The sequence below is a fragment of the Tyto alba genome, unplaced genomic scaffold, assembly GCF_018691265.1.
Source record: "Tyto alba isolate M040663 unplaced genomic scaffold, T.alba_DEE_v4.0 Super-Scaffold_45, whole genome shotgun sequence".
Lineage (NCBI taxonomy): Eukaryota > Metazoa > Chordata > Aves > Strigiformes > Tytonidae > Tyto > Tyto alba.
Window position 1 is genome coordinate 38,054,284 of NW_024881321.1, and position 23,333 is coordinate 38,077,616.

Here is a 23,333-nt window from a genome sequence, read left to right on the forward strand (position 1 = left end):
AAGCCCTGTATAATGAACAATTAATATTCCTATGTGGTAGCAGCTTTTCTAATTTTTGCTTCTAATTTAAATACCTTGGCAAATTTTCATTAGAAAACCCTTGTGTGACTTAGACCATTTAAGGCATAGAAGCAAAAATCTTTGGAAAGCAGGAGAAGCATATATTCACACACACCTGCACATTAAAAAGCAGATGAGTCTGACAGTCATTCAGTTTTGTTTACGAGAATGGCTTCCACCCTATATGGTTAGCCCTGGCATAGATTTCTACGCTATCCCTCAGGTAACAGAGAGCTATAATGAACTTGCTGATATTTCCTTTGTTCTTCTTTGACAAGAGGGAAAATAAAGAATTGATTTTTGGCCCTTCTTAGTCCACCAAGTGTTTTACTAAACTTTTGAGACTAAGATCTTTGTTCTCTAAAGAGAAAAGATGACTTTAGCTGCTAAACCTAGTTCTGTTAGTCAAAACCTGAGAAGTCCCATCCTTCCCATTGTGCCCTTGGGCAAGGTATTTAGAGGTGAACTGATGCTAACCACTTTGGGTGCCTGGAGATTAGGCATTACATCCAGCTCTTTCTCCCTTTGAGCCTGGCAAATGCTCTCAGCCTTCTGGTATCACATTGCCAGATCCTCTGCCGATGCTGCTCAGAGCACTTCAAGAAAAACAAGGACTGTCAGGAGCTGATAATTTCCTGTGATGTCTCTCATGAGCAACAGATTGGGTTTGAACCTCCTGTGATCAGCAGTTCAACCTAAACCCCTTCGTGCCTCCTCCCCCCATCTGTATAATGGGACTAAGTTAAGACTCCTCCTTGTGCTGTGGGAGCTTGTTCATGACTCCAGTGTTAGAAAGCTGTACATTTTTTTTGAGAGCAACTGGTCCTCTTCCATGGCTTTGATATTAAAAAAAAAGGAAAGATTTGGAATGGGATGTTAGTATGCAGTCCCAGTAGTGATTTATTGCAAATGTCCAAGTATTATGAATTCATCTAATATTTAGTGTAATAGCAGCCATCCTTCACAAGAAATTAATTTAATATTTATATGGCTGTCCAGGACAGTCCTTTCTTCAGCAGTTTCACTGTAAATCAATGAGGCATTAATGGGCATAAATGTTGTAGAGAAATCTACACCAATTGGTTACAGACTGTGGGTTTTGAAAAGAGATAAGAAGTTTACAGAAGACTTATCTGATGTCTTTCCGGAATTAAGTTTTTGAATGAAAAAAAAAGGATGGTTTACTTTTTCCATTCACAGACGACTCTTATTGTTTTCTAGGAAAGCTGCAATCTACTGAAACAGCTGTGTAATTATTGAGTTTTCTTTGTCTAGTAGCTACATTTCCAACTGACTGCAAACTGTGTTTGACATCCCTACCTCCTGAACCTGCCAAGGTCAGACCTTCGCATCTGCGTTGATGGATGGATTCACAGTGTGGACAGCCCTTCTCCCATCTCCTGGTTACTGCCCACGCGTTTAACTGAATTTAAATCATGACCTTTGAGTTGCTCAGGTTTTATTCTGGGAGGTTCAGAGTCAAAACTTCCAAACCATTAATTTCAAAAGGATCAATACCTTGTTCAAAAAAAAAAAAAAAAGCAAAAGAGTGAAATTAGCTCTTTCAAATAAATCCCAGACTGTTTCTATTTAAGAAAAAAAAAAAAAAAAAAAGGACTGTGAACACGGACAGTATAGGCAGGTCATATTTTCTTACTTCTCTAGAGAAGCCTACGCTTGAGACTCCGTTTCTACAGTGTAGCACAAAGGAATCTCAGTGGAAATCAGTCTCTGGCAACACAAAGATGGGATGGGCAGCATTTCTTTGACCCTGAAGCACATACCTGGGGAAGCCAGCACTTGGGCAGGTGCAAGTTCCCCTCGATATGTCGCTGTGGGAACATTTGGAAAATTGAATACAGTCTGAACTTAAGAACTCATGAAGGACTAGATCAAAATTAAAGTCTCAGATATGTAAATGTTGAAATATTTTGCTTCACAGTAATTGGGGATGATTTTTCCCCTCATTAATAACCCCACTTGAAGATAATAACTAGCTCTTCTTTCAGCTTCAGAGATGAGATGAGCACAGAATGCAGCTTCGTTGATGACTGAGTGATAACGGAGTCCCCTGTCTGCAAAGTAATAATCATTCCATAATCCAAATACCAATTATGTGTACTGGCTGTATTAATACAGATCTTATTTATTTATTTATTTTAAACCACCCCAATAAACAGAAAATTCTGTTTTAGTTTTCTTCATCTGCAGCTCCTAATACTTAATTTCCTACCTATCCAGGCTCATTAAATAAACGAGGAAACCTTACTGCAGCTGATAGAAGAACTGGCTCCAGCCACTGAAATGAGGTAATTTCTCATGCAACACCAGTTACATCAATAGATAAGAGAGCCAGAGGGAGAAAAAAGGTTTCATTTAAAAATGAAGAAAAGAGAAACAAAACTGTTTAAATGCTGCCCTGAGTCCTACAGAACAAATGAGGAACTCATCTAACAGTCAGTATCCCCAAACCACCACCTTTATTGCTTGTTTAACTTGGTCAGTGCTTGTTTCAGTAAATTTAAGTTAGTGTCTGGAGAACAGTGCATTTTTATTCTTGGTTATTGGTGATTGATGCTTGCATTGAAAGAGCCGGTCGGTATTTTGGATTATGTCTTCTAGGAAAAAAGCTATTTGGGTTTTTAAACTCTGTAAAATTCTTTGACTTGAGATTTTAATCATCATTTAAAAAGCACAAAAAACAAACCAGCATCATCTCAAAGGAAAGCTTCAGGTCTGGGATGTCTTTGGATAGGTATTTATCATTTGCAGTTTGACACTATTTCTCATGAGACACAGATGACATGCTGAACAAGACAACAGTAATTACTACATAATTACTTCTGATTTTAAGGAAAGACAAGTTTTGTATCATATATTGTATTGGAAATACTTGAAAGAAGTTTAGTTTTTAATGGAGACAACTGTTTCTGGTTAGAAGTCTACTATTATAATCTCAGTATACATGCCAAAGTGACATGCCAAAGAATAAAAAGGATTGTAGGATCGTAATATCATTAGCTTTGAAATCTCAGTTCTAGTAACATGTATACATACATGAACAAACATATTAGACTTATGGTCACTAATTCGAAGATAACTAGTATTAAAGCCAGGAAAAAAATAAGTAAAATGTCTTGCAGCTAGACCTAATTGGGAATTTCAAATGTTTTGAAAACAAAACTGAGAAGGAATTACTGTTCAGGTCCCAATATAGCAAAGCACATAGGCACTTCATCATGTGCATTTGTTGAACTGGGGCAGATGCAAGGCTCTAGAGACGACCAGAAGAGATAAAGAGGGAATCTAAAAATATATTTGAATAATCAATTTAGAGGGAATATTAGATCTCTCAAACATTGGAACAAAGTTAAAGGCTAGCTCAAAGAGAAAACCTGAAGAGGAAGCAGAGAGTCTCATCTGCCGGTGAGTTTCCTGAAGGCTGCTGAATTCATAACAGGCAGAAGGTAAAAGGAACACTAACACGATTAATGGTGAACGAGGGACAGATGATCTGCTACACTGATACTGTCTTTCTTCTGTGTTCTAGGGAGGGAGAATCTGATGGATGGATAGCTTTGTATTTCATCGCTTTTCTTGGTCTGGTATGTAGGGAATAGGGGATGGTTATGAAAAGGATGGAAAGTTGTTAAAACAGGCAACTTACTCCAGGCCCCAATAGCAGCTTCCAGTGATATTTTTTAGTGGGAACAGCTGAAACAGAGCACCAGGGAATTTAAAACTACTGCTGTGATGAAGTAACTCAAAACCGTGTACGGATAAAGTGAAATGCAAGGACAACACCGAAGGTGATGAAACTGTGGTTCTCATGAAGCCCATGGCAACATTTCCACTTATTTCCAAGCAACCACTATCTCTAAAACTAAGCTCAGAAGGATGTGTTTTAGTCCTGATTTTAGTCCATCTCTTCCTCGGATGTGTCAGGAACCTCTCTGGAGACACAAAATAAGGGAGTAGGCATGATATCCTTGTATATAGCTGACATTCAGTTCCCTTCTTCATTCAGCAATCCACTGGATGTTTGATTATCCTACAACAAGTAAGGGAACTTCAGCACAAAACACTGAGATCTCCCCTTCCCTGCTCCGCTCTTCTGTCCCCTGCACCGCCTATACAGAGAGGCATAAAGCATGCACACTTCCCCTAGGGAATGTGGACTCCCATCTCATTTTGAGACAAAACTCAATCAAGGAGTTTCATGCAAGCGCTTCAAGTGGGGAATGCCCAAGCATGAACAAGAGTTCCTGCTCAGTCATATAAGAAATACTCATCCTTTATTTCTGAAAGGAAACCTTGACACCCCACGGAGCTGGACACACACTGTGAATCCCAAGTGGAAGCAGGTAAGTTCCTCAGAGTGAAATAACAAGATCCAAGCCACCCTTCTCTTACCAGTATCTCCTGCTGGCTTAGACACCTGTTCTCCTTCTAGGATTTTGTGAGTATCCAGTTTTCTGGGCACTTAATTCTACCTCCACATTAAATGGGAATTATGGATTCCAGTACAAAGCAAGAAACTTAAAGGTAATAAACATCCATACTCAGCAAGAGATAATGCCCACTGTGAAACTGGCCAAAAAGCGAATGCAGTGTGTGCCCTGGGAATACAAATCCCGAGTATTCCTATGCTACTATTGACTCTAAATGGTATTTTTACACAGAAATGGAGTAACTCCTAAAACTCGATGCTCAGCAGTGTCAAAAGGCAAAAGAGAAGATTGGGAATTGTTAGGAAAGGTCTAGAACCATATGTAGAAGACCTGCCATGTCTACCTTCCTGAATGCTGTGTCCTCTTCTGGCCACTGCAGCTAGAAAAGGATATTACAGAACTATGAACAGCACAGAGAAGGGCAGCAAGGACCATGAGAGGTGTGGAACAACGCCTGTACATTGGAGATGCCTGCTTGGAAAGCAGACAACTGACAGGAAATATGAGAGTGGCCTACGAAATCCCTGCTTGCACAGAGAAGGTAATTTGGGAACAGGTCGGTTATTTTCCATAATACAGGAATCAGGAGGAACCTTGTGAGATTATCAGGCAAATGGTGGAAACTAAAAAATAGGAAGCACTTTTTCACACAACGCATAACTAAATGGAGACTTACTGAATACAGTATTGTGGAAGCCAAAAGTATGAACAGGTTCAAAGGGGATTAGATGTATTAATGGAGAACAGATCTAGCAAGGGCTATTAAAATAATGGTATGGATCCAACCTCTGCTTCAGGAAGTCCCAACAGGTAAATGAAACAGCACTTAAGCATACACAGGGTGACTCCACCTCGCTACAAAGAGATCATAAAACAAGTGAGAATGACTGCTATGATAAAAAAAATAGCTACTTGAGCAAGAACATAGGAAACAGGACAAAGACAGGAATGAGCTCTCCCCTGTGCCCTCCCAGCTTTGGGAAATCAGCTGTTCAGAGACTTCCTCAGCTGCAGGGGTCTGAGAGAGGGCAAAAGGCAGCCGGCAGGATGCAGTGTCAGCCAAGGAAGAGACACAGAAGGTTGGGAACTGCAACCCCAGAGCACTTTCACAGCCCTGCAACTGCTATTGGGTTTCCTCAGCTCCGCCTCTGCTGTGCAAAACGTGGTAGAACAAGGGCTGCAGCGCCCATCCTGCACCAAGGAGCCACAAAAGCACTGGTGAAGGGGCTCACAAGGCCCTGTTGCTTCCTGGAGCCCAGCTTGTTTCCCAACCTGGCATTGCACTGCCTTTGCACATAACAAGAGCTTCCTTGGAGCTGCCATGAGCATCCCCTGAATAAGGCTACATGTGTCTCGAAGACCTAAACTGAAGCCCAGCAAATGTTAAACCTTTGTTTTAATATAAATCAAGTATGGCTGGATGATTTAGACAACTGTGGTAGACTAACTGTGCTTTCCAGTGAATTCAAGCAAAACAGCTGGACAGAATATGAGCATCCTTCTGAAACTTTAGGTTCATTTATTCAAACTAGAGGAGAATCTATCACAGCTTCACTGACAGTACAGGATTCTGAAATGAGAAAAAGATGTATAAATACATTAACTGTTAGACAAACTGCTTAGAATTAGTGTTTTAAAATAAGATGGTTTAGACTGACTGGTTAGCTTGCTGCTCCTTGTCTCTCATAAGGAAGTGAAAAAGATTTATTGGTCCTGGAGAGCACTGGGAGCAAAACTCACATTTTGCAGAAAGCCAGAGCAAGCTCACTCATTGAACACCTGAATGAAAGAGAATCAATGACAGAAGTCAGGATGTGCTTTGACATACTCTGATCTTACATGGAGTTAGCTCTGGCTCTCCCCATTCACAAGGGATGGATTTCATTTCAGAAGCAAACAGTTAGAATTGCTTGGTCTTGCTTTGTAATCTTATTAAATGACAGGCAAGTGAGACTTGTATTTTCACAGAAAGGAGAAACATGCAGGTAAAAGGTTTGGATTAGTGGAGGTCATCTTGTCCCCTGTCACTGATGTATCTACTCCCGCTTGGTTGATATTGTTCCAGCAGCTGTGCCACCTCAGGCTGTAATTTCAGCACTTCCAACGAACTAAATGGTACTGGGCTGGCCTGCACTCAGAGGGAAGATTGCTTGTGGAAAATTCAGGCATCACAGGAAGAATATTCTTCTCTCAAAATCAGTTCCCCATGGAAGAGAAAAAGAGATGTCGGTGGACAATGAAAAATTGCCAGGATTTGCATGTACTAGACACTGGAACACATTACAGTGAAATAATTCCTACAAACAATTCATCAGTTCCTAAAAGATGCATCTAGAGACCGAGGAGTCAGCTGAGACTGACAGAACATATCACACCCACATGGACTGTGGCCTAGAGGTGACGAAAACAGAAGCTACTCTTGCTCAGGCAACATATTCCTGTGAAAATTAGCCGAGCTTCGCACTGCTTCTGGCGCAGCCTGGACTGGGTGAGGGGTGGGAATGAGAGGGGCCTTGATGCTTCTCAGATGGTCTGACATAGTAGAGGCAGGTCCTTGACACCACCAAATCATGAGCACGAAAATTTCGCTCCCACAGAAGGCTGCCACCCAGTTTCAGCAGCTCCCATAGCGTCAAATCTGAGCATCCAAAAGATGATTCCTAACGTATTTCACGCACTAAGAAAAATCAGGTCTTGCCCCTGCTCCCTCCTGCCATCATGAGACTGCCTCTCAAACAAGGCACGTAATACTTTATTAGCATCCAGAAGAAAAATACCAATGTGCTCAAGCCGACTGCTTCTTTTCTGGGAGTAAGGGGAAGCTCAGTCTCTCAGCGCCCGCGGGAGCGCAGGGTGTCCTGGGTGTTCTGTATCCACAGGCATCGCAGGCCTTGCTCCACCCAGCAGCACCTCACAGGGACAGAGCTGCTGTCCAGCACACTGAGTTGTGATCAATTATTATGGTGTGTAAGATTTGCCGGCAAACCAGCTGAGGTCTCTGCAACCTCTGCCATCAGCTGTGCTACAGGCATTTTCAGTCCTACCATGTTTCCAAGCAATGACCTGTGAATTACTCCTGGGACACACTGAGGTGGATAAAGTAATTTTCTCTTATAGAGACCAACTGATTACGTATGCCCTTTAAAAATGAAGAAAGAATCCCAGAATCATTTTCAAGGATTCCAAAATAAGTGGCTATCAGTGTCAGAGGAATGCCCAGGCATGTAAATGACAATTTCTTTGATAAAGTGACCAAGGCACTGCGGCTTTCCAAATGTCACAACACTTGGGTTGTAATTATTAGCAAGCTTTGCAATAGCAAAAGGCTTGCTAGAAGCTGCTCAAGCCCTGGCAGCATTTGTAATAAGAGCATCCTCTCTTCAGTGAAAATTAGATATAATATTTTTTCCTAGTTTCATCTTTTTGTTACTTAAAAAAATAAAAATGGAGCTATCAAAGACCATTTGCTAAAAATCCCCTCCCAATACCTTTATACTAAAGTCAGGTCTTTAGGAGTATAAAATTCCCCTTTCTTAAATTAAACAGCTGAGCAAGAAGGATCATCAGTGAAAACCAGAGCCAACCGAAGGGAACAACTAGGGCATAAGTAGGGAAGGGGAGTCAATAGCACTGTGGCTTTTTTTCCTTTTGCACTAAGCCTGGTTTTACATTGCAGTCCTATCCCTCCGTTCTATCTTCCCTTCCTTTGTCTGGTTTATCCACTTCTTTTTCCCTGACACATGACCTGTTGGTATGACCATATAATTAAATGCAATTGAGTTGCACTGATTTAACTAATTACTACCTGTTACGTGTGCCACCTAAGCCAATGCTCTCCATTTCCTCATCCTACTCCAGTTGTGAGACAAAACACATTAGCTCAAATGTCAGGCTTAAGCTGATTTGGGTAACCCAAGATGTCTGAGGACATGCTTTGTGCCAAAGCCAGTAGTAGGATAATTTCAGTGGTGCAGCCAGTGAGCGGCATCTCACACAGGTTACACACGTAGTCACAACTGTAACCTCAAAAGCTCTCTGGACACAAATTTGTTGCTTATCTGGAGGGTGCTATGCAATGGGGCAGTGACGTTTGGTTGGTGTTTTCATATGTAACTACTGCAGAAATAATTAGCAACGACAACACCTATACAGCGTATTTCTCTTTATTCTGCCAGCTAGTTGACTGATGCAGGAGAGGTCAGTGTGACTTGAAATGAAAAGATCAATCCTGCCAACTAACAGCAAGAAATGGTCAATTTTAACACACAAACTCAAAGTGCCTCTGTGAAGATGTTGGACACATACACCTCACACCTGATGATGATGGAAATTATATAAAGATAAAATCACTACTGCACTGGAGCAGAAATGACAGCTTTGTCATAATAGTCCATCTTCGAGCCCACCTACTATAGATGAAGATGAAAAACCCTTTACAGAAGTCAGATAACAGTACAAGTAGATTTCCCCTTGACCGCAGTGGCTGATCGACTGATGGTCTGTACAGACTGACAGCCTTTCTTATTTTCATTTTAGCGAAACAGTGTGGGTAAACATTGATTTAGAATTGTCTCATCTTCAGTTTGATCATGGTTGATTGGAATGTCTCTGCCTATAAAGATAAGAGAATTAGTAGTCCATTAGTTCAGCAATCACAATTTCTATCCAAGCTCCTGTACAATGATTACTTTGCTGTATCTGACAACCTTCCCACAGCACAGCAGGCAATATGATGAATATCTTGCACAAGTTTGTTCTTTCAACTTCTTCCTACTAGGACAGCAATGTGTGTGTTTGAGGGGTCCCTTCTGGTCTTGCAGCCTCCCTTTTTTTAACTCAGCAGCATACGTGCAAGAACTCAAACTGCAGATAACCAGATGCTAGCAGTGTTTTCCAGTTAACGATTTTCTATTTGTGCTGGGTTTGTGTGAGTGGCAGGGGTTTTGGTAGCGGGGGAGGGGGCTACAGCAGTGGTCCCCCGGCTCCAAATCAGACCCACCTCTGGCCAAGGCTGAGCCAACTAGCAATGGTGGCTGCGCCTCTACAATAATGTATTTAAGAAGGGGAACCTGGGAGGATGAGTTGGAGTTGCAAGGAGGACACCTCTGCAAAATCCAAAGTCGGTGGAAGAAAGGAGGAGGAAAGGGGGAGGGGTATGCTGGTGCAGACCCTCCCTGCAGCCCGTGGAGGGCCACAGTGGAGCAGATGCCAACCTGCAGGCGATACCCATGCTGGAGCAGTTCAGGAAGAGCTGCAGCCTGTGAGAAGGACTCACAGCAGAGAAAGTTTGTGGAGGACTATCTCCCTTTAGAGTAACACCACACTGGAGCAGAGGAAGGATGAGAAGTGTCCTCCCCCTGTGGAGGAAGAAGTGGTGGGACTGACCGCCCCCCCCCATCCCCTGACCCCTGTGCTGCTGGGTAGGAAGAGGTAGTGAGATCAGGAGCTAAACTGAGCCCAGGAAGAAGGGAAGGTTGGGGGAAGGTGTTTTTACGATGTGGTAATGCTTCTCACTGTGCTACTCTGTCTGTTAAGTGGTGTTGTTGTTAGTATTTGAATTAAAGTGATGTTCTTCTTCTTCCCCTAATGAGTCTGTCTTTTGCCTGTGACAATGGGTGAGCCACCCCTCCCTGTCCTTATCTAGATTCCTAAGTCTTTTGCTTCATTTTCTCTTTCCTAGTTCTGAGGGGGAAGGGGTGAGTGAATGGCTGTGTGGTGCTTAGTTGCCCTCTGGCCTCAGACCATGACATTTTCAAACCATGAGGACATCTGAAGTAGATACCAACAGGGCTTATCTCAGTCCCAGCGCTAGTCGCTAGTCAATCTTTTCATTAATTACTTGGTAGGTGAGCTGGAGTGCACTGCTGATTTAAGTCTGCAAGCAGTTGGAAGGTGTACTAGTTTTAGCCGGGATAGAGTTAATTTTCTTCATAGCAGCTCGTACGGTGCTATGTTTTGGATTTGTGACCACACAAGCGTAATAACGCGTACCGGTTTAGTTACGGCTGAGCACAGGTCAAGGCATTCTTTGTTTTTCATGCTGCCCCGCCAGCGAGGAGGCTGGGGGTGCACAAGAAGTTGGGAGGTGACACAGATGGGACAGCTGACCCCAGCTGGCCAGAGGGACATCCCACACCATATGACGTTGTGCTTAGCAATAAAAGCTGGGGGCAGAAGGAGGAAGGGGGAACATTTGGTGTAACGGCATTTGTCTTCCCAAGTAACCATTACATGTGATGGAGCCTTGCTTTCCTGGAAATGGGTGAACACCTGCTTGCTGATGGGAAGTAGCAAATTAATTCCTTGCTTTGCTTTGCTTGTAGGTGCAGCTTTATCTCCATCCATGAGTTTTCTCACTTTTACCCTTCTGATTCTCTCCCCCTTCCCACCGCGATGGAGAGTGAGTGAGGCTAAACTGCCTGCCAGGGTTAACCCACAACAGAAAGATAAACAGGGTAAGAATCCAGAACAGTTTTCCCAAAATGGAGAAATGATCCCAAATCACCATAGTGAGATCTGCAAAGACAAGCATGGCATGCTATTGTTAGGAAGGAGAAATCAAATGTACAGATGCCAGCAGCTCTGCAAAAAGGGACACGGGAGTTGCACTCGATCACAAACTGGGCATGAGTCAAGGTGCTGCTGCAAAAAAGATGAACTTCATCCGGAAACATATTAACAAACACCTTATATGTAAGCCATGGAAAGTGCTTATTCCATCCTAACTGGCACTAACAAGGTCTCAGCAAAACTCTACTCTGGGGCACTGCTCTTTAAGACCCTAGCCAGCAGAAGACTGCCCAGAGGAGAGTTGAAAGTGTAATCAGAGACCTAGAAAGCATTACTGGTGAAGAAAGGCTAGGAACTGGGCTCAGTGAGGTTGAAAGATGAGAATTCTTGAGGACTGAACACATTATTAGTTCTCTAATATGTGGAAGGCTGTCAGGAGAAAGCTGATCAGCTGTTTACCTGGAGCAGGACGTGAAGAAGGAAGATTCATTTGTAACCACAAAAGATTCAAGAGGGATAACAGGGAATTTCCTGGCCCTAGGAATATGAAAGGACAGGAATAGATTGCCCAGAGAAGTTGCGGAATGATCATAATTGAATGATTTTAAGAAAGGTTAGACAAACATCTGTGGTGGGTGGTTGTCATACATCTGACTTTCTCAGACTGGTGAGGGGAAACCCACCCCAGGCCTGCGGGGCCACCACCCTTCCTACCTTCTCTGTGCCACTTTCCCTGCTGGCCAGCTGTATCTCCCAGCCAGGTTGCATCTAAGCCTGTCAACCAGGAGTATCTGGCTTAGACACAAAACCTGCCCAGAAAAACGTTAAAAGTTGGAAAATCAGTTCTCTCTTTTATGTTCTGATCAAAGCCTAGCTTATGCGTTTCCCTTGCCACAGCAGGCACCATTGTGTTGATAGGATCTGCCTGCCTGACCTCCCCCCTTTTCTGTCTCAAAAATTAAGATATGAAGAATAACATACTGTTGTACAGGAGGGAATAGAGATCTCTGAAGTCATCAAAAAAGCCAGCTAGTTCCATTTTAAAATATACCAGTTCTGAACTGATCATGAATTGGGACTAAAAACTACAGTACAGGAAATCTACTTTACTGCAAAATAAGTTGGCCATGGACTCACATTAAATTACTTCTTCTCTCCCTGGGGCATCTGGTGATGAAGCCCAATGCCAGTGTGCTGCTAGAATGCTGAATACAGTGAGCTGCGAGTAAAGGTTAATGTTTTAGCTTCTGTAGTCTTAACTTACAGAAACTTTATCAGTGAGTATGAACCAAACAAAATATATGCCTGAAAGCAAATCAACGGGTTGAGTTCTGCCTTTATAATGATTTGGTTTTTAAAAGGTTGACTGCTTGACACCTTATATTAATTGATTACAGGCAGCCTGCAGACGTAGTGTCTGAAAAGCAACTTCTGCATGGTGTAGTTTCTGAATTCCTGAGACGGATCTTTTCTCCAGAGGGCATAACAAGAGCCTTTTTTTTTTTTTCTCAGTCCTTCAGAGACCAGCACTGACTCCATGTCTTGACTTGGTCTGAAGGGAATTACTAGATGCTTAAGACATTCAGTGAAAAAATAACAACCCAGGCTGACTTTAAAGTGGCTTTACTATTTGGCTGAGGGCTTGTGAATCTTCCTGCTGTTACTTCAAAATGAAAAATAAACAAAAATGTACAAAATAAGATAAATATCCCTTTGCTATAACTCGGTTATGCCCTCGAGTTACATGATAAAAATAGAAACGTGCCACAGATATCTGTTGCCTGTTATAACGTACTGTTCCTACAGTACTGATGTTTGTCAGAAACCGTAATTTCATTTAGTGTATGTAATTCTTCCCACAGAGCTTACTGAAGTGCTTCTGCATTGACGCTAGATATTTTAACCCACCTATTATGTGTAACCATAGAGAAAGGCAAGGAAAAATACTAGTACCTGAGTGACCAAAAAAAAAAAGACAGGCACTGACAAGTTGGTTATAGCAAATTATCACAATGAAGTTCAAACTTTGTCTCCATAAAACAACTGCATTGGCACTTGAGATACTTCTATCTCAGTGAATAATCTGTGTTGCCTCTTGATGGTTTAAGATTTACTGGCTTGTGAATCCATAGTTGGAAAAACACTGAGGAAAGCAAAATGATTCCTGGACATGTGGGAGGCCAAGATGTCACCAATTCTGACACATTGCAAGTTGTTTCATTGCTCTGAAGACATCCAGCTTCTTATTGTGTTTTTCTGCTGGAATGGTTTCATCCTGCATGTCTTGCTTCCTGGGAGTGATGGGCAGTGGCAGCCCCATGCCAGCTCTGTGCGTTACTGCTCCAAGCCAGAAAGTGGAGGACAGGGACTGGCAGAGCATTTGCATTTTGTTTTGTTTCGTTTTGTTTTGTAACATGTGCATGGGAATTGGGAGCTTGATGTTGTGAGAGGACGAGGGATCAAACCACGTTCTTCAGGAACACGGCGGGGAGAGGGCAGAAGCTGTGATGGGATGCTCAGCTGCAGAGTTGTGCGGTCTGGGGTGGGAACTGGCCCCTGTGATCCCTCAACAGCCGGAATGTCTCAACGTCTCCCATCTATACCACAAGAGTGCTTACATTTCACCCGACTAATCCAAGGAGATGCTTGCCATCCCCTCCCACAGCCTGGCCCCATCCAGCCATCTGGTCCTGCGTGATTCCTTCTGCAGGCAGGGGAATGCCATGGGAACGCCAGTGCCGGGATGCTCACACGCAGACACGCACATGCACTCGCGCACACACACGCCTCCAGCCTTCTGCTTCCAGCGCTCCCTTGCATGCTCTTTCTTTTGTCAGCTCTACTTTCTTCCCCGAGCAACACTAAGGATTTAGTAAAAGCCCGTGGGTCCTCTGTTTTACAAAATTAGGTCTCTACAGGTGCCAGAAGAATGCTCTGCCTTGGCATCCAAACATCTTCGTCTCCAGTTAGTTGATAAACTGAATTTCCTCTTGAAGCTAAAGGACTCTCCATCTTCTCTTCCCCTGGATCTGCTTCCCCTTACGGCTGCAGAATGCAGCACAGAAACACTCGAAACGGCATTAGAGAAATCCACTGTGGACACTTGAGAAATCCTGCGACAGCACTATAAGGAAGATAAGCAGAGGCGGGGGGAGAGGAGAGAGAAGAGGAATAGCTTTCAGAGACTGCTTGGCAGCAAAGTCAACGCTTGAAATATCTGTGGGGAGTTTGAAAGCATTTCCTAACATCAAAAATGTGAAGAAGAAAAAGAAATTTTGATCAATGGCTTATTGCCCTTGATCTAAGCAAAAGAATCCTAGCCAGTCAGAAATAACAGAAATCTGTTTTATTGTAAAGCTGAAGTTTTCTATGTTTTGACAGCTGGGGCTCATGCTTTTGGCTGGGTTATTTGCCAGCCTTAAAATATTCATCAGCAAGTTGCCAGGTTTTTGTCCTTTCAAATTGAATTCTAACGATGAAGGAGAAGGTGCTGGAGAGATTTTAAGCACGAGTTCTCTGCCCTAAAACAGAACTTTGTGGCCTGAATTCACATGACCAGAAAAAGAGGTTTCCACTCCCTGGCCAAGTTTCTGGTGAATCACTTGCTGGTCACACAGCCAAGATTTGCTTTCTGGAGCATGGGAAGCAGTGGCTCATTTGTGATGAAGACAGCCCCCTTGCCTTTGTTGAGAGGAAATGGATTAACAGTATGTATTCTGTGCACAAGTCTTGAGAGAACGGAACTAAAATATTCCAGATTAAAGCATCCTTACTGAGGAACAAACTGGAACACATGTTAAACTGAAAAGCCAAATCTGACTCTGAAAATGATCGGTGAAATTTTGATATTGGTAGCTGCAGGATCAACTCTGATGTCTTACAGAGTACCCAAGCAAATTAGCGTCACAGAACTCACACTTTATCTTTTTGATGCAAACCTTTACATTACTACTTCAATGTTGCTTCCTCTTAATGCTTTCAATATTTTGATACACTTATTCCAAGAATTCAAACCATGTTTTCCTGCTCTTGTGCAATTTATTCATTCTTATGTCTTGCACTGCTTTCATTTAGTCACTTAGTTGTTATCGGTCCATTTCATACCTGTACAATTTAGGGGGATTTCTTAGGCAAACCCGTTACAAAGTGAAAAATATCAAATAATTTCATATCTGCTAGGAAGACTGAATTCCTCTTCCAAAATTCAGAGTCAGTCATATTGACTTTATATCTGAAAAATCTAATTTCATCAACTCTGTCCTTAGCTTCCTTTACTCATCCCAGGGTGACCACTGGTTTTGTCATGTCATTTTATATCTACAAACCTTTTGCTGGTGCTTAACACTTCACTTCTGAGACTGATCTTCCATTTTCTGGATAAGGAATTAAATTTCTTTAATGGATATGAAGTGATAACAAACCTTTTTCACTCAGGGACAAGTTAATACGAGAAGAAGTTGCAGTGCAGAGACTAACAGTAATTGAAAAGCAAAGGTGCACTACCATATAGGATCAGGTCCTTCAGGCAGTTTCAGTTCCACCAACTGACAGCTTAAAAAGACCGAGCTGAACTAAGGTCAAAGAGCATCTCAGCGATTACAAAGACAAATTTTCAAAGGGCCTTTGATCTAGTCTCCAACCCTATGTAAGGCCAAGGTGGGTGACTAACTGTGCAGGTGGCAGCTCTGCATGGAGGGACATTGACTGGTGGGACGAGGCACTGGGCTGCAAATTAGGGGAAAGCAGAGGAAGGCACTGGCAGAAAGAGGGAGCGGTGGAGAGGAAGTCTATCTGGTCATGTCTATACTGGTGTATAAAACAAGGCCAGGATTTAGCATCAAACCCTGGTCCTCATCCATTAACCATTATGGGTTTGGCTTATACCAACTATCACTCTCCCAGGAAAATGTATGGGGATGGTTTGGGCCACACCATGTGCCAGGACTGTTCTCAGTGAGCAGTCTGGATGCAGTCACCCTATTTTGGGCAGAGAGGAAAGCTTGGAAGTGTAGATGCATGTCACGCAGGGACACTTGCAGGGCCAGAAAACAGGCCTTGGCTTTTTCTATTTTGTAATGTAGTTCTTACAACAGGATCATGCCAAACATACTGCATCATTTGAGGAATGCAGCTATTTTGAGCAGAAGAATGATATTTGAGAAAGTGAGTGACACTAGTGAGAACAGACAGATGTTTACTGGATCAATCTTCACATGCAAAACTGTTGGTGCATGTTCAAAGTAATTTTCTGAAGATGTGTCTCTTGTTATCTTAACATCAGTAAACAGCAGCTCATCATATCTTCCCATTTGTTGTGACTTGCTTATTCAGATCGTCTGTATAGTCCAGGGACACAGTTACTAAATCTAAAGCTGCAAACAGGTTTCTTCTCTCTGCACACTTGTAAGAAACATTTAATTCTACATTGCCAATTTTCAAGTATTACTAAATACTTTGCTTAGGTAAAACAGTAAGGAATTGGTGTAACTCAGTGATGAATTAATGACTTGCTCACTAGTACAAGCTCTTATTTTCCTCTTTAGCGGATATTGGGCCAGGTATTTTGGAAGAGTTTAATCAAAATCCTCATCAAAAGCCTAATGAGTGGATTTTAAAGAAAGTTTAATTACAGTGGTCAAACCACTCAGCATGATTTACTTGATTTGATTAACGGAATGAGGACCATATTTAATGAGAAATGCATTAATTCATTCAAACAAGTGGTTTTATCAGAGGTATTAAGCATCAGCCCAGATTATGTACAGCAGAAACTAGTATAGCAAAAATTGAGTGAGGTCAAAGCAGCAATCATGCCATAATTGCAAGCTCTCAGCTGTAGTCTACCAGTTGAATTTGGGCAGTGCTCATCATGACTGAAAAAGCAGGCTCCCCATTTAAACAAGCCCCCAAAACACAGGGTTTTGCTTCCATTCCACAGCTGGGATCTCCATCCCTTCCTTGCAGATGTTCAGAAGATTTGGGAACTGGAATTGAATTCTCTGAGTTTCAGATGGTTACACATGCAGATATTATTAGCAAATGATGAAGCGAGAGCTCAAAGGACCCCTGATACCACCCCACACCCTTAAAGGAAACGGAGTGTTCCCCATGTGCTCCATCTTTTACTTCCCTCCTGTCCTTGTGATGTCTTTGGGAGACTCCTGTTCCTAACCTGGAACAGACTGACTTCGGGGAAGAATGATTATTTTCCTTCTGGGGAAGGGAAGCTCTTTCTTGGAAAAGAAGAAAAATTGGCCTCAAGCAGGAAATATTTGAGAAAAAAGAAGAAAGGGTCTCTTTTACACCTTGCTCTCTTCAACCACCTTCTTCAGATATATTTCAGACCCTGTGTTCCAACTTTACTGACTGAGGACCCCTCCCCACGGGCTTTACACAGCACTCTTCACCTCCACCCTCCCCACTGTCACCCCTTCTCCGGTGCCCTCTGCTATATCTCCTGGCAGCTGCTAATGCTCTTCTCTCTCATATGCCGCCCTGCCCCACCGTTACCTCTTTGATTTCTGCTGTGCTCCCTTGCCTTTATTCAGTCCCCAGCTTGTTATTCCTGTAGTGTCTGTGCTACCTCTGCGTGAGCCGCCTTTCCTGCTGCTTTGTGCTGCGTCCATAGAGCACTGAAACAGCTTTGATTTTCAAGTGCTCTACTTCTAAGCCTGCCCGGCTGCCTGAGCACTTTTTGAGCACTGTTGCACAGTGGACTTAAGCACTATCTATTGCTCAGTCTTTCATCAGCTACCACCAGCAGCTGGCAAAGAAGAGCAGCTTTGAAACTCTTCCCTGAGCGGACAGGAGGCTGGTCAAGGAGCTGAGAAGTGGAACACAAGCCCAGTAGCAGATAGGATCCTCTGGGGGTAGGTTTATACCAAACAGCGAAGGCTGGCGTGGAGGCTGTATTCTACCCCCTAATTAAATCAGCTGGAGTATCACAGTAAGCCACTATCATTAGGGTGACTAAATGAATGTAGGTGCCAAGGTTCACCACAGGTTTGGAAGTCTGGATCAAGACCTTCAAGAAATAAGCTGAAGTAGAGAACTAGAGAGGTCAAAAAAAAATAGTCTTAAGGATTTATTTGCTGTATTAACAGAAGATGAGCAAAAAAACCATTCTTGCTGACCTGAGAACCATAATCCTTAGGATTATTTCTGCCACTTGCCTTTAAGCCACAAAGCAGCAAGAGTAAAAATTGGAATCAGAGTCCCCTAATTTTAGAGAAATCTTGTGATGTGCCTATATCTGACTGCTGCACACCAACAGAAACCCCTGATATCGGCATATAAACTTTTGCACAGAAGAAAGCATTAACAGTGATGACCTCACCAGTACACTCAGCAAAGCTATTCCCAAGGTAAAGACAATTCTGTCTTGGAACAAGCAACCTAAGTGGCATATACAGACTCACTAAAGCAACTGCCCCTTGATGTCACATTTGGTAACCTTGAGTGGAATCTAGGTAGAAAATTGTAAACCATAAATTGGTAGAAGATCGTATCTTGAAATACTTTTTCCCACTATCTCCCAGCCCAGACTTCAAGCAGCCAACCAACCTTGCTAAACTTATCATTTGACAAAAGTTTCCCAAGGACCAATATATCTGACTATATCACAGTGATAAATGCAAAAATTGCAGTTTATCTCCATAGCCCTCAAAAGAAACAGCTTCTACAACAGAATGGTGAAAACCAATGGATCCTCAGCATGCCCATCCCCAAATGCAAACTACTTATTTTTACATACCATGTGCCCTCTGTACAGTACTGAACTCACACTGACAATCAGGGTGTGAAAGAAAAACATGGTAAATAAGAAGAGAATGTTTCCCAAAACAGACATTCTTCCTCTGATCATTCAGCCCTCATCCTCAAGGGAATCCTACAAAAGAAACTGGAAAGGCTAAGATGGGATTCAAATTAATAATTTGATGGGGCACCAGAAATTTTTGATTCCAACAACAATTCTAATTTTATGGTACATTACAATTTACCTCAGATATGACTTGCTAATCTCAGTTTCTCAGGAGATAATTACCTGCACATTTCTTCCGCCCTGTGTTCAGTAGAGCTGAAGATCTTATTACCGCTCCTGTTACAAACATCCCCTCTGCTTCTTTCATCTCAAAGTACCTGACTGATTAATATAATGAAACTGAACTCAGATAAACTGCTTCTGATCTTTTCTTATCTGGCAGTTTGTTAGTTACGTTCCTACTTTTGTTTTACTCCTCGGACTTGTGTGCTTTTTCTGATCAGGTGTACTGATAACAGATATTGACTCTTTTCACAGATATTCCTGCTGAGTATGATGACTGTTCTTTATTTACCAAAAAACCTGCCCAACAAGCCTTGGTTTTGGAAATATCAAGCAGGGTTCCAGATATGGCTCCATTTCTGACTCACAAATTCCTTTTTGAATAGTTATATGGCTTTTAGCCTGGCATTATCCAAGCTCTCAACTGTTTCAAATAAATATTTAGATTTATGCAAAGAATAGGAACACAACTTAAATGGCCAAACATCAGTCACTACTTCTAAAAGGAAAGGAAGCATCGTTAGCTCAGATCTTTCGAAAATGAAATTGAAATATGACAGGGAGGAGATTCAGGAATATATTGTTCAACACAGGGAAGTCATGCACCATCCAATCCAGTCAGAGATTAAAATTTTCATTGTCACTTCTCTCTGATACTACCCAGGTGCTGAAATGGTCTTTGGCAATGCTCACTGCAATGATCCAGTATATTATTTGCTTCTCCCCTTCATCCGTGGAGTTCAAAAAGCCCATAGCTTTACTTCCCTGCATCCAAATTCAGTAACTTAAGGCTGTAAGAGCTTGAGAAACGTTAACCAGTGTCTTAGGGAGGGACTTGATACAGTTTTGCCTAGGAAATTTCATCGTGCAGTCCCACATGAATTAAAATATATGGACCTTCAGAGTAGCATGATATGTTTTATGAAGTATTAAATAAACCAGTACACAAAGCTCTGAGGTAACGGGCACATCTACCACCTCCTGCCAAATAATATATACTTCCTTGGGCTTGTAGAAGTAGCAGGTATTGTTTTGCTCGCACAGCATGCAGTCCTTGATTCATACTTCGGAGTCATTCTTTGTAAACAAGTACCAAAATTTCACATCGAGGGCAGAAGTTCTGCACTCTTCTTCTTCCACTGAAAAGCACTCATAAAATTCAAGACAGGATTAAGGAAAGGGTTTTAAAACTTGTGTTCCTTATCTTGTGAAAGTAGGGGTTTTCTGTGACCATATGTGAGACTTGCAACCTCAGCATGACCGTGTACAAAGTAAATGTTTACCCTATATGTGCCTATATGGAAAGAATTTTTTGCAGGTCCAACGGAAAACCAGGCCCCCCACATCTCTTCCTCATACTCAGATACAAATCAGGATATTGCTTCCAGCAGGCAGTTTGTATCAGTGGAATCTGCTAGGCAGTAAGGAGATAACCCTCAGCCTTGATAAATGGGAACTGTTAACACAAACTAAACATTTGGTGAAAGCAAAATATTTGCCAGGAGCCTAAAAGGCTGGGCACTTAAAGCAGCTCTCCGCACTGGCTTTCCTTAGCAAGGTGCACAAGGGATGGGCACTCAGCTATCGGTCCCACTGCTGGCTCTTAAGACATTGAACCTACCGTACATCGTGCCTACGTCCCAATGAGCTGTCTTTAACTCCCTTCTCGCCGTTTGGCTGCAATGAGAGCTTCTGCAAGAAACTGAGGTGTTTCTGGGGCAGCAAAGCAGCTTTTGCCACTCATGAGCCAGTGTTTTACTGTGCCTGTGGCACCTGCCCCAGGGCTGGTACCACCATCAGCTTCTTCCCCGTAGTGAGGCAGAGGGCTTCTGACACGGCCATCTGGTTTCGATGACCAAGAGCCCTCTATCACATCCTTCTGCACCACTGCAAATTTTCAGATCCGGGCGCTGATCGTTGGAAGAAACACGCAAATTCAGCCCATGAGTGGCTCAACCTCGTTTCCCACCCGCAAGCGGGTAACACGAGAGCAGCGCTGGGGATGGTGGGGGGAAAGGACGAAGTGTGAAAACAATGAGTCGAGGACGTGCAAGATGGCAGGCGACAAAAACCAGTTTCCGCCCCTCCCCGAGCGGCTGCAGGGTCCCTCCTCACCAGCCCCGTGGGAGGGAGAGGTGGTGGGCGCGTGGGGCACAGTGGGGCGCGGCGGCCCTTACCTTCTCATTCTTCCTCTCCTCGGCCTTGCCGGCGGGGCCGGGGGGGACAGGGCCACCCAGGGGCCCGCTGCCCACCTCCCCGTTGAGGTGGGCCGCGCTGACGTTGGGCGGGGTGATGGCGGCGGCGGCGGAGGTGAGGGGGATGAGGGGCCGGGCCCCTGGGGCGGGCGGCTGGTGACCGTGCTGCGGGGAGACGGCGGGGTGAGGCCGGACGGCTGCTGCTGCCAGGCGGGAGGGCGAGCTGGGCGTCCGCAGGGGCGAGACCGTGGCGGTGGGACGCTCCGGGGCTGGCACCGGGGGGTGAGCTGCGGAGGGGAGGACAGAGCACGGTTAATCCCCGCCACGCGCTGCCGGACCTGGCCCTTCAGTGGCCGCCGCTGCCACAAGGCGCCGGGACCCGAGGGAGGGCTAAGCTCTTAGCCTTAACTCAGGATATCTCAGCCTGCAAATTGTTTTGGCTAAATCCTGGAAATCCCCCTCCTGGCTGCGAAAGGCCTGGCTGCAGTCACCAAAGTGGCTGGTCATCCCGACTGATGTGACTGGGGAACAGTCCGACCACCCCTGCCCACGCCTGGAAATAAATAAAAAGTGTTTTTTAAATATCTCGTTCCAGCTGAGCTCTTTTCCGAACCCCCAGGACCTCCTCCTAACCTGATAGGTTTTGGAGCAACGCAACATGGGACCTAAAGGGTTAGCCCAGATGATCCACACCGACCTCCAGCTGGCAATTACAAAGGAAGGTCTCTAGTTTCAGCCCTAGCAAAATGATCAACAGCACATCACTGTGCTGCACAAGATAAATTAAGCAGAAATCCACCAGAGGATTTCTGAGCTCAGCCTTGTCTCTGCCAGCAAAGTCCCTAAGGGACTATGCAGTGCCTTTTAGTCTTGCTGTCCCTGCTGAGCAAACCCTGCCTACAAGCGCTAGCAACCAGGAATTAGCGCTCATCTGTTTAAGGGTGATCGTGACACACTGCCAAGGTCAGCTCTCCAGGGATTCCAGAGCCTGCTGCATGCCTCGTATTGCAAAAAGTGTGACAAAGCTCCAGGTCCATTTCCATAATGATGTTGCCTTTGACTACCAGGTTGGTTGATTGCTTAGGTGTAACCTACTCAGCCACCCTACAGTAGCCTCTATTTTGGGCAGAGCATTCACTTGGGATGTGAAAACATAGGATCCAATCACTGTGCTGTTTTCTGTGGAGAACAGCTCTGGTCAGCTGTCTATTCTCTTTGCAACCTGAGCCAGGACTGATTCATGGCTGAAGTCTGGTTGAACTACATCTATTCCTGACAGAAAGCTTTGAGTCCAACAAATCAGCTTTTCTTTGACCAGGAAACATTCTTCTGGAAAATTTGTGACCAACTCTAATCTGTGGTTTTCTTACAAATTCATCCAAGGGATACATTTTTTTATGCAGGACCAGCTGGCGCTCACTCAATCTATAACTAAACAACAATGCTAGAACAACTCAAACCACTATTTTCTGTTTCTATGGTTAGCAGCGGCACCCATTACCAGGGATTGAAATGATAAGGCGTGTCATTAATCATACTCACTACACCAGCTGAGCACTCTTACCAGGAGGGAATTTCATCCCCCAGCCTTATGCCCTATTATCCAAAATGATACTGAACATGATGGGCCAGTGATCATCAGATTAGCACCTCTGAAGTTTACATGATTCTCCCTCACGGTAAATCCTTGACTGTAACATCGTTTTTTATTAACATTGCTCATAAGAAATCAACCAAGCTATCATTATCCAGTCCTGAACTTCATGTGATTTTAATATGTAGCATGAGGAAGGGCCTAAAAGTTGTTATTACAGATACCTACAAGACTATTCTTATTATTAGTTACCATTTCCCCCTCCCCAGATTACCGGGAACGTGTACTGGAAAGTGCAATTCCTTTCCAGAGAGCCAGACAGAGCACCACTGGTTATCTTGAAGTGATTCACTCCTCCTGATTTTCCTATTTGGAACCTGTGTGATGAGCAACCACTGATGCCAGAAATCTAATTTTCGAGGATGGTTAAGCTTGCAGGGTCAAGGTTTTGAACTACTGGTTGTAGGGAGCAATGGCTT

General features: G+C 43.6%; 1 protein-coding gene across 1 annotated transcript in view; it reads right to left on the reverse strand.

The window, feature by feature from the left end:
* SH3RF3 (SH3 domain containing ring finger 3) overlaps positions 1-23,333 on the reverse strand; it is a 256,125-nt gene that overhangs the window by 16,545 nt on the left and 216,247 nt on the right. The window contains exon 8 of the mRNA XM_042805823.1: positions 21,243-21,547. Within this exon, the coding sequence (XP_042661757.1) occupies positions 21,243-21,547 (305 nt within the window). The remainder of the gene's footprint in view (positions 1-21,242; positions 21,548-23,333) is intronic.